Source organism: Arachis stenosperma, chromosome 7, assembly GCF_014773155.1.
Source record: "Arachis stenosperma cultivar V10309 chromosome 7, arast.V10309.gnm1.PFL2, whole genome shotgun sequence".
Lineage (NCBI taxonomy): Eukaryota > Viridiplantae > Streptophyta > Magnoliopsida > Fabales > Fabaceae > Arachis > Arachis stenosperma.
In genome coordinates, this window is record NC_080383.1 from 77,501,181 (window position 1) to 77,511,967 (window position 10,787).

Sequence of the window (10,787 nt, forward strand, 5' to 3'; positions counted from 1 at the left end):
ACACGTTTTAAGAAAAAAATATATTCAGAATGGAAAAATATAATAGACAATGAAAATATTAAATAATGTGAACAATAAATATATCGAATGTTCATTTTACTAGATGTATGGATGATTATTTTAATATTAAAATTTAGATGGCTAAATTAAAAGTGTATTATATTTTTATTTGGTTGGTGGTTGTTCATATTATTTAAGATGATCATTGATTACCTAACATTCATTATTTAAAATTTAATTTAACATATTGATAATATTTTATATAATTATTTAATTATATTTATTTTTTAAATAATTATTTATGTAATTAATACGAAGAATAATTATTTTTTTTAATGTGATATTAGGCACTTAAATGATGGTGTAAAATTTTTACAGCGACATCAAAATTAAAGTTATATATCTAATCTAATACCAAAATAGTCACAAAAAAAATCTAATACCAAAATTCAATTTAATTACTTTATCCATATGGTAGCGGCATTTTGTTTTTTCTTGCAAAAAATCCGAAACTCTCTCCCTCGTCTCCACCTCTCTCCCACTGAGCTCCCAACCTTTCGGCAATGGCGGCACTATTCGAATCATCATTCGCGACCCCATTGTTCTTCTCTTCCAACGCTAACAACAACAACAGTGCTACTTCAAAATCCCCCTCTCACGACCTCCGCTTCCACCACACTCACACTCACACTCACAGTCACACTCCTTCTTCTTCTTCTCCCTCCCTCCAGCCCCAACCCGAACAGGAAGCACACCCCGAACCGGATTCTGACTCGACCCGTGACCGGCGCAGAGCCGTTCGGGTCGCGTGGGAGAAGCTGGTTCGGTGGTCGAGGTCGTGGCGCTCCAAGAACAAAACCGACGTCCTCGAACGCACCAAGAAGGTTCGTTTCTTTCTTTGCATCTTTTTTGCACCTTCAACAGATTACGATGTTATTGAGTTACATTACGAAAGTGTGGCATAATTTCTTTCTAGTTTGTAGTTCTTTGGTTTATGATTTATTCATTTTATTGAGCGCTTGATTTGAAAATGGTTTCTCTTTGCTGCATTAAGTTCTTTTAATCATTTTTAATTCTTGTATCTTTATTTATTCTTTTATTAACTGACTATCTATTTGATTACCCATTTTTTCCATGTGACGTCAACTTTAGTCTTGATGCCAGATAAAATCTATATGAACTTTTTTGATAGCTTAGTCACTTGTCTATGTTCGACATGTGTTAGTATCCGATAATCGCAGGGCACCCTTTTTTTCTTGCTAATTTGAAGTCATTTTAGAAGGAATATGAAAATAATATTTGATAAATCTTGAATTGACTTAGTAGTAACAAGTATTGGTGCCAACATGTGACAAGAATGTTTCAAATTGGCTGAACTTAGGTAGTAGTTTATATTGCATTTTGACATTTGTAAATACATGAAAGTCATATAAATCTTGAAAATTTATAGGTTGATACAAGCTCGTGTGCCATATCTATTTGTATCCCTGTCCGTATCATGTCAAGTATCTGTGTTGGTGTCAAATGATTCATATTTAGATAGCTGTTAGAGGACTAATTGGTTTAAGGTGTATCTTTCAAAGACCAAACTGGTAATTCAGGCTTTCTTTTCTTCTTGGTGATTTTGGAACATCTTGTCCTGGTGTGATTTATTTTTGGATTCGATATAATGTAGTATTATGTTTTTGTAAGTTTGGTTTACTTTCGTTTCTTGTATGGCAATGTTAAATTCTTTCTTTGTTGCGAAGGTGGTTGTGCTTGGAGGGGGTTCGTTTGGGACGGCAATGGCTGCTCATGTTGCAAATAGAAAGGCTGAATTAGAGGTGAACATGCTTGTTCGGGATCCTCAAGTTTGCTTCTCTATCAATGAGAGGCACTGCAATTGGTAGCTACTGTTATTGTTTGTGCTCGTGAATCATGATCATCAAGGTTTAGGGCTTATTTGTTTTCTGTTTGTCTCCTATATCCTGTTTACAAAGTTTTGTGAAGAAAATAGTAAAACTAGAGACTAGAATTTAGTTTTCCCCATTCCTTTTTTTTTCCTTCACAAAATTCTGAAAACATGAAATACAAAACATGAACAGAAATCAAATAACTCTTGTAATTGTTTAATTTCATCGGCCATTTATAATTTAAGGTGACTGTTGTCCATTGCAGTAAGTACTTCCCAGATCACTGGCTTCCGGATAATGTAGTTGCCACAACTGATGCAAAATCTGCTTTACTTAATGCCGATTACTGTCTTCATGCTGTTCCTGTTCAGGTCATTTGAAATTGTTCTCAAGATTATTTGGATGGTATTTGTAGTAATGTGCAGTAAATTGGTACTTCATTAAGTTCGAAAACATTGAATCTTATTTTCTTCGATCACAGTTCAGTGCTTCGTTTCTTGAAAGCGTTGCTGATTATGTAGATCCAAGTTTGCCATTCATATCTCTTAGTAAAGGTCTAGAGCTGAATACACTGAGGATGATGGCTCAAATTATTCCTCAAGCGCTACGGAATCCACGCCAGCCTTTCGTTGCATTATCCGGACCTTCTTTTGCTCTTGAATTGATGAATAAGCTACCAACAGGTGAACTGTGAAATTGCTAACTGCACTGGTGGATTCGCTCGATTGATTATATGATGGTTGAAATTAAATCAATTCGTCTTTTGCATGCATTTTCAAATGGCAGCAATGGTGGTGGCATCTAAAGACAAAAAATTGGCAAACAAAGTTCAGCAGTTACTAGCTTCAAGTCATCTAAGAATCAGCACATCGAGGTAGATCCATACATGACCTTCAGTATATAAATGAAATTTAGTTTTATACATAATTGACTTCTTTTTCATTCTGTTATGACTCGAGTATTCGTGTTTGATGATGCATAATATAGCCACTTTTGTTCTTTTTTTCTGAAAAAGAAATAATAATTCATCAACTGTTAAACAACTACATATACAGATTTTGTTGCAAATGTTCAGCTTGTAATCTCTGATAACTCCAGTGATGTTACAGGAGTTGAAATAGCTGGTGCACTCAAGAATGTTCTTGCAATAGCTGCTGGCATAGTAGAAGGTATGAATCTTGGTAACAATTCGATGGCTGCACTTGTTTCACAAGGTTGTTCGGAGATACGATGGCTTGCGACAAAGGTAATTGATCTGGATTTAGGGAGTAATCATGTTCATATTGAGGACTAACTGTAGGTGCAATGCTTTATAGAACTTCTAGTTTGCAAATGGCATAGAATGTGTAGTAACCTTGGGGCTTGTTTAGTTTCTGTTTTCATTTCTTCGTTTTTAACTTCAGTCTTGCCTGTTTTTAAATTTTTGTGAAGGAAAATAGAAAACAATATTTTGTTGTTTTCACTATTTTCAGTTTTTTCTTTACAATTATGAAAATGCACACATTGAAACCCAAAATAGAAACTAAAACAGGCCCCAAGGCGTTTTCCATTGGAGCATTTCAGTTCTTTCTTTCAAATGACTGATAGCTAATTTCATTTTCCTCCAATTGTCTTCTGAAGATGGGTGCAAAGCCTACTACGATAACTGGTCTATCAGGAACTGGAGACATCATGCTTACATGTTTTGTTAATCTTTCACGAAACCGAACAGTTGGTGTTCGTCTTGGATTGGGCGAGAAGCTTGAGGACATTCTGAGCTCCATGAATCAGGTATCTAATTAGTTTCCAAGTCTGTAGGATCATATCCAAACTTTTTATACAAATCAAAATGTTTATCCCTGCCATGCACAGGTAGCGGAAGGTGTCTCGACAGCCGGAGCTGTGATTGCTTTGGCCCAGAAATACAATGTTAAGATGCCAGTGTTGACGGCAGTAGCACGAATTATCGACAATGAACTCACCCCTAAGAAGGCTGTTTTCGAGTTAATGAGCCTCCCACAGGTTAACCTCACCCTCGTCTTCCTATGAATTAAATAAAGGCCTTGCATTTAAAGTACAAATTTGATTGGCAATGATTTTTAATGCAGGTTGAAGAAGTATGAAAACCTCATCTCAGCAAACTTAGTGGCACCAAGCAACACCATTGTTATTTACCAATTGCTTGTAAGACATGGGTATCTGCTCAATTCTTTTCGCCATTGCACTTTGTATAGCTGAGCCTTTGAGTTTTGATGACAACAATTTTGCAGAAACTGGGATTATTTCCAGCATATACAGTTACTAAAACTATGAGAAATGTGCAGATAATAATACAATAATAATCTTACCTTGTTATGGTAGTAAGCAAGAATATGAGCCAAGAATGTGCCTCACTCTATAATTCATATCATTGATTTCAGCTGACTTATGAGCTTCAAAGGCCTATCATGTCATCCAACACTAAATAATATGCAATCAGTAATTAGATATTATGATACAGATATATATAGTATGACTGTATTATTATATATGAGCTAAAATGTATTTGCATGCTAAAACGTTGAGATTAAATTAATTTTATGTGGATGTAATTATCCCCTGCACTCATTTAGAGGAGCAAGTATGTTGTTTTACGCCCGTTGGATGTATTAATTCGGAAATTTCAGTGTGAAAACTTTCAAAGTGATCAACGGTTTGGGATTTTTTTTTTTTTCCCTTCATTATGTATAGTTTTTAATAGTCTATTTGTGTTCTAATAATATTTTAACCTTTAATATTAATATAGATGGTTAAGATGAGGCGTACCACATAATTAACCGCAAAAGTTAGGTCATGAAAATAATATTATAAAATATTCTGATACTGAATATATAATAAGAAATTTAAAAATTTCTCCTAGCACAATTTGCGCTTCAAACACGTTTTTAAATTTTAACAGAAAAGATGTTAAATTATCGCCCAGTTTTGCAGACAGAATTTTTTTTTTTTTTTTGGGTGTTGAACAATTACCAAATACTGAAGGGCGTTCGTTGGCTAAGATCACATAAGCTAAAAAAAAGTAAAGACAAAAGATAGTTATTTTTGTAAAATATCAAATTAGTGGTCATTCAATTACATATATTGGTGTATTAAAATAAATTCTTAAAATTGAACACAAGACATTATGATATCTAATGAAGAATATCTTTACAATAATAATTGATAACACTTTCCTCTATTTCTTCTTATAGGATCCCCAGTAGAGCATATTGAAGGGTAAGCAAAACTAGGGTCAAACTTGCTTGAGCCAATTTATGATAATAACAACAATGATATCATAAATCATAATCCTACAAGACAAGATTTCTTTCCCACCATACTATGCATTTGTGCCAAAACCAGTTAGTTTTTTTTTTCTTTTTTTTTTTTTCCTGTTTACTCTCCACTGAAAAGGAATAGGCGAATAGCCATCTTTGAATTGCCTTGAATTTACATGTTGAATGGCAAATCATTGCGTCCTCCCTCTTTATTTTCTTTTTCCTTTTCCCTATCTTTTTGTTGCTTTTGTTACTTTCTCTTCCTCTTAAGAGTTAAGACCTTCCAAGTAAGTAGTACAAAGAGGCACAACAAAGAATAGAACATGAACATTCTAAGAGCTCTGACATTACCGAAGCTGCTCAAAACGAAAGGAACATGTGTGGCAGAATCATTCCTTCTTGTCTTCCTCCCTATCTTCAAGGCTGAAGACATGACGATCAGCACCCACCAATGTCTTTCGGTCCTTTCTTTCTAGCACAATTGCCATGTCCCCAGTCACCTTAACTGCAGCACCGGCAAGTGCCACAGCTTCCTCATCAAAGTCATCCCCTGTTTCCTCCGAGTATGCATATCTGCACATCCCACATAAAAATTAACTCAAACTGTAAAGAACCTCAATGAGGAAATTAGCATGTAAAATACAAGGGTAATAAGCACTCTCTCTACAGTTTACAAATCTGATAATATTTGTGAAAATTCAATTACTAAAGCATTTGAAATATTCACATTGTAAAAGTCAATAACCATATTTCACAACAGAATGGACTAGTGATTATGGCTTTATTAAAAAAATTCCCCTAAACATGACAAAATTGACCTATTAGTACCTTTTTTATTAAATAAAGATCTTTATAGAATACGAATAATCAGTTCACTATTGAAGTTACATTAAAATATATTGCATCATTTGCAGTCTTACTATTAAAAATACTTGAGGTATTTCCCCGAATTTCTTTACAGTAAAAAATTATACCCTATCATCAAACCACAGCTAAATGATGTCTAAGCAAAGGCTTTTAAGCTTAATAAAAGGGAATCAGAATGAACATAGAACAGAATTTATATGGTGTTCTCAAACATGAGAACTATCATAACCTATAATAGCAATTATCCAAAAGACTTAAATATCAGAAATGCAACAAAAGGATAACTAATCGAAAAATAGAAATCCCTACCTGGGTAAAAGATGTTCTCTCGAGGGAAAAAAAAAAGGTTGTGAAGAGAAATGAAGACTAAGATAAATATGAAGACCTATGTGCTCACCCATAACATGTTAATCTACTTCATTTCTAAAGAGTTTTCATGTGATGTCTGAATTTATAATTCTATTCTTTCTTCCCATCCTTTTGGCAATACCTGGTTGGATTTTGAGATGGAGCCCATAGAATGCAAATCACTAGCAGGAGAAAGTAAGCCAACAAAGTCCAAAAAGCAGGGATGATCCAAGCTCTTCGCCATAGCTCACTCAAAGGGTCAGATGCATTGAAGTACAACTGAAACAAAATAAGTTTAATCATCATAAACAAAGAAAGTGATTATGAAAATATCTTGCTCCTGATTTTTCAGCAACTCCTTTTCTCAGAATTGTTTGATGGGTTCCGACATCAAGCTGACTCGTAAATTTTGTAATCAAATATATTATACCACACAATACTTACTCTGCTAGGCTTAGAAAATCAAAATAAAGAGTATGCAACATGAAAAGAGCTTTTTTCCCTCTTTCTTTTTATTATATAGCTAGCTACAAGGAAAACATGTATGCACTTCCTCATTTAGTGGCAGTTTTTGGTTTAGTGAGCATTAAGAAGGAAAAAGGAGGAAATAAAGTAAGGGAACAATAAAGAAACAGAAGACTACCTCATAACCAATCCATACAACTGACAGAAGCACTGTCACTGCAAGGGAATTTGTGAACTTCCTGTACAACTCAAGTTTAGCCATAATTCTCCGAATCTGCGGCATATAATAGGCAAGTGGAGATAATGATTTGTAATAGAAATCTGAGAAAATGAAATGCAAGTTATAGCTAATTTCAAGTGAATAATGTAGAAGAATCAACGAATAATCTTGTATAAGAAAACTATGACCATATTTTGAAACTCAGAATTCTTCCATTACCCAATTTTAATTCATCCTATAATCATAAACACATCCTCCCCTCTTTTAACCATTATATTATTTTCGTAGACACAAGAAGTCATGAAAAATAACCAATGAGCCATACAAATATGTCTAACATGTGCCTATTCTTAAAGATCAAAGCTGGCCACTTAGCTCATTGAAATGTTTCTTGCTCACAAACTAAGAAGTTAGGAAGCCAATATTATGCGTATTCATGAAATAATATAGAGCATTATTGAAAATCATTGCATACAAGGTTACCTGAAGTTTCTCCAAGGTTTTTGATAATGACTGAAAGATCCAAAGAATAAAGCATGCATCCAACAGAGCAACAGGCAGCACCAGAAAAAGTCTTGCTTTTCCAGAAAAGTCATTAATATTACCAAGATGTTCCACTAGTTCAAGTGCTTCCGAGGCCACAAAATACACCACACCAAGAAGAAGTACTCTTGAGGTTATTCCACCAAGCGTTGGGCGCATGACACCATAACCCATGGAAACCACCAGGAGAAGAAGCCGTGAGACCGTCTTCTTCACAGCAGTGAAGGTAACAGCCCAAATTGTAATTCCCATTGGCCTGCTTCCAGTGGAATTGAAGTTTGCGTACTCAAAATACCAGAGAGCCATTTCAACCATCCCAAGGCCAATGACAGCAGTAATGTGGTAATGCAATTGTATTACATCTTTCCAGTATTGCACAAACCGGAGAAACCAGACAAGACCAAGAAAAAGGTAAGCCAAAGACATTAAACCATAAAACGTCATCAAAGGCATCATCTTCCCAGGAAGATAACCATCAGGGTTTCTCCAAACGGTTCTTCCACTGATCACCGTATCCTTCAGCTCAGGATCACAAAACATGAAATACAGGTAATACATTCCAGTACTCTTTATGTCAACAGTTTGGATAACCATTTTAGACTCCTCATTCTTTCCGGCGAAAAATGTCTGTATACGTTTAGGTCCATTTGGATCATCCGGGTTCTCACGGATGATAACCTCGCCTAACTTGCACGAATTTTCCTTGGCAAGTTCCGGAGTGCAACATATGGCATCAGAGTTCAGATAAGCACCCCCAATATTGTTCCTATCTCTCACCTTGACTATGATAGCCTCAATCAACCCTGTATTTTGCTGCATATCATTCTTCTTCTCAGAAGATTCTTTTGTTCTCCGAAATGTGATTGACTCAAACCTGATTGATCACATAACATTAATAAGGACTAACAAAAACTCCTTCTAACTATCTCTCCCTCACTCAATATATGGGAATCATGAATACCCATTTTGATAAACTACACAACAACAATAATGACCCTTCTAAATTCTAATATACTAAATCTTATCAATAAATTAAATACACTCTGGTGGCAATCCTAGTAAGCCATGGAGAGGTGAAAGTTTACAGTTCTACTATTGCAATTGTAAGCTAATTTAATTACTCCATCGGTTTCAAACTAACGGTTAAGTTGGACAGTGGTAATTGACATCTTCGTTTTTCTTTTTTTTTTTTTTGGGTCAAGGACACTTTTGTTGAAACTGAGGTAACAATAAACGAAGCTTAATGTCTATGTAATTATAAATTCATATTTACTATCAAGTTGAGTCAACCGGGGCAAGTATCTATTTTTTATTTGAAAAAGGAATTTTCCAAGAAAAATCCCAGTATCACGTTGGTGAGAAAACAAATGGATCAAAGTAGTCCATATGCAAATGGAATATAACAATTAACAAGAACCCTCCAATTCGAACAAAGAGCTAAAAACAAATGAGTTATGACCCAAAAATGAATTAAACCCAAAAAAAATGAAATTTAACCTGATGAAGGATTTGCCATTGAGGGAGTTGTTGTCTTCGGAAGGTTGAGAGTGTTGTTGGACAACCCTTGAAGCGTAGAGTCCCTCACTTCCACCATGGAAGAAGAAGGAATTGGAGCGCCGCATAAAGGTTTCGTTTTGGTATTCGTGGATCGAAGCACCCACTTCGCTTATCAGAAACAACAAGATCATAGAAAATGTGTTCATCGTCATCGCAATGAACCCCTTGGAACCCAGATCACGTGGCGAACCACGCGCACTCATCATATAAATGCTCTCTTTTTATGTGAGAGTGAATTGTAATTAACAATGAAGAATGGGAAGTGGGTTTGCAAGAGAATTGTGGAAGCGTACAAGATGTTTGTGAAAATGCGTGTGAAAATGAGAGTAGATTTGGCGAGAGAGAGAGAGTCAATAAAAGAAAAAAGAAAAAAGAAAAAAAAACGATTTGTGTAATTGTGTGTAGTTGTCGTACGAGAATGAGCTGAGGCAGTTTTGCTTACTAAAGTAAAGCTGTGTGTAATTTGTGTAAATGAGTCGATGAATTTTGCATAGAGCGGTTTCATTTGGTTTGCAAAAATGCTATGTCCAATGTGTTAGGTCTAAAATAAGCATAATAATTTTGTGCACATTAAATATGTCATATTTATATAAATAATTTAGTTACATATTTAAATTCTTTTAATAATTAAATTCAATAAAATTGATCTAAACTCAATAAAAATTATTTTCGTTATGCGAGCGTATACACACACGTCATTAACACAAATATATCTTTCTGTGTCTTTATGTTTTTTTTTTCTTCTTTGCGTTATTCTTTTTCTTTCTTCTTTGCGTTTTTTACGTTCTTCCTTCTTCTCTTTTGCATTTCTCTTTTTTCTTCGTCACGTATTTTCTCTCAATTGTTGTTCTTTTATTGCTGTTATTATTGTTGTATTTTTTTTCTTCCTTAGTTTAATTGAGGTTCATAAGGATTTAGAAATAAATTCGATATATTTTTGCTGATAATTGAGTCTTTTTTATTATTTGTTCAAAACTGAACTAATTTTGGATTATTTGTATATTAATTGAGGTTCACCTGATACTGTTGATAAGTATTGACTAAATTTTTATTTCTTAAATAATTTCAGTTTATTTCTTAGTTTAATTGAAGTTCATTTGGATCCAGAAATAGAATGGACGTGTTTTTGTTGATAATTGAGTTTTTTTACTACTTGTTTAAAGCAGAACTAATTTCGGTTCATTTGTATGTTAATTGAGGTTCGCCTGACGCTGATGTTAAGTATTGAACAAGTTTTTTATTCTTTAAGTAATTTTGGTTCATTTTTTAGTTTAATTGAGGTTCATTTGGATTTAGAAATGGATTGGATGTGTTTTTATTGATAATTGAGTCTTTTTGACTACTTGTTTAAAACTGAACTAATTCCGGTTCATTTGTGTGTTAATTGAGGTTTACTTGATGCTACTGTTAAGTATTGACCAAGTTTTTTTATTCCTTGAGTAATTTTGTTTTATTTCTTAGTTTATTTGAGCTTCATTTGGATCCAGAAATGAATTCGATGAGTTTTTGTTGATGATTGAGTCTTTTTGACTACTTGTTCAAAACTAAACTGATGAAATAGAATGGAGTGGAATCTAATACAATTAAATAAAGTGATAATAAATAATTTCATTCTTCTTT

At 34.1% G+C, this 10,787-nt stretch overlaps 2 protein-coding genes across 2 annotated transcripts; one reads left to right on the forward strand and one right to left on the reverse strand.

Annotated features, from left to right (window-relative positions):
• The first annotated feature begins 506 nt into the window (after positions 1 to 506).
• LOC130941872 (glycerol-3-phosphate dehydrogenase [NAD(+)] 2, chloroplastic) lies at positions 507 to 4,330 on the forward strand. The gene is made up of 9 exons (XM_057870500.1): positions 507 to 884; positions 1,749 to 1,885; positions 2,158 to 2,263; positions 2,374 to 2,575; positions 2,679 to 2,766; positions 2,991 to 3,138; positions 3,513 to 3,662; positions 3,744 to 3,893; positions 3,980 to 4,330. Exons 1-9 carry the CDS (start codon positions 564 to 566, stop codon positions 3,992 to 3,994), a joined length of 1,317 nt encoding a protein of 438 aa, XP_057726483.1. The 5' UTR covers positions 507 to 563; the 3' UTR covers positions 3,995 to 4,330.
• Positions 4,331 to 4,953: 623 nt separating this feature from the next.
• On the reverse strand, positions 4,954 to 9,584 carry LOC130942018 (uncharacterized). Its single transcript, XM_057870685.1, has 5 exons — positions 9,108 to 9,584; positions 7,551 to 8,484; positions 7,026 to 7,121; positions 6,525 to 6,661; positions 4,954 to 5,740 (listed from the first exon to the last, which is right to left on the reverse strand). Exons 1-5 carry the CDS (start codon positions 9,371 to 9,373, stop codon positions 5,557 to 5,559), a joined length of 1,617 nt encoding a protein of 538 aa, XP_057726668.1. The 5' UTR covers positions 9,374 to 9,584; the 3' UTR covers positions 4,954 to 5,556.
• Between the last annotated feature and the right edge of the window lie 1,203 nt (positions 9,585 to 10,787).

What these genes read in the sequence shown, in the direction of transcription:
- LOC130941872 (XM_057870500.1), top strand. Translation starts at nt 564, where the DNA reads ATGGCGGCACTATTCGAATCATCATTCGCGACCCCATTGTTCTTCTCT. An exon ending in TCCTCGAACGCACCAAGAAG is followed by an intron (nt 885 to 1,748) that starts GTTCGTTTCTTT and finishes TTTGTTGCGAAG; the next exon opens with GTGGTTGTGCTTGGAGGGGG. An exon ending in GATGAATAAGCTACCAACAG is followed by an intron (nt 2,576 to 2,678) that starts GTGAACTGTGAA and finishes TTCAAATGGCAG; the next exon opens with CAATGGTGGTGGCATCTAAA.
- LOC130942018 (XM_057870685.1), bottom strand. Translation starts at nt 9,373, where the DNA reads ATGATGAGTGCGCGTGGTTCGCCACGTGATCTGGGTTCCAAGGGGTTC. An exon ending in TTGTATGGATTGGTTATGAG is followed by an intron (nt 6,662 to 7,025) that starts GTAGTCTTCTGT and finishes ATTTTGTTTCAG; the next exon opens with TTGTACTTCAATGCATCTGA. An exon ending in CCATCTCAAAATCCAACCAG is followed by an intron (nt 5,741 to 6,524) that starts GTATTGCCAAAA and finishes TGGGATGTGCAG; the next exon opens with ATATGCATACTCGGAGGAAA.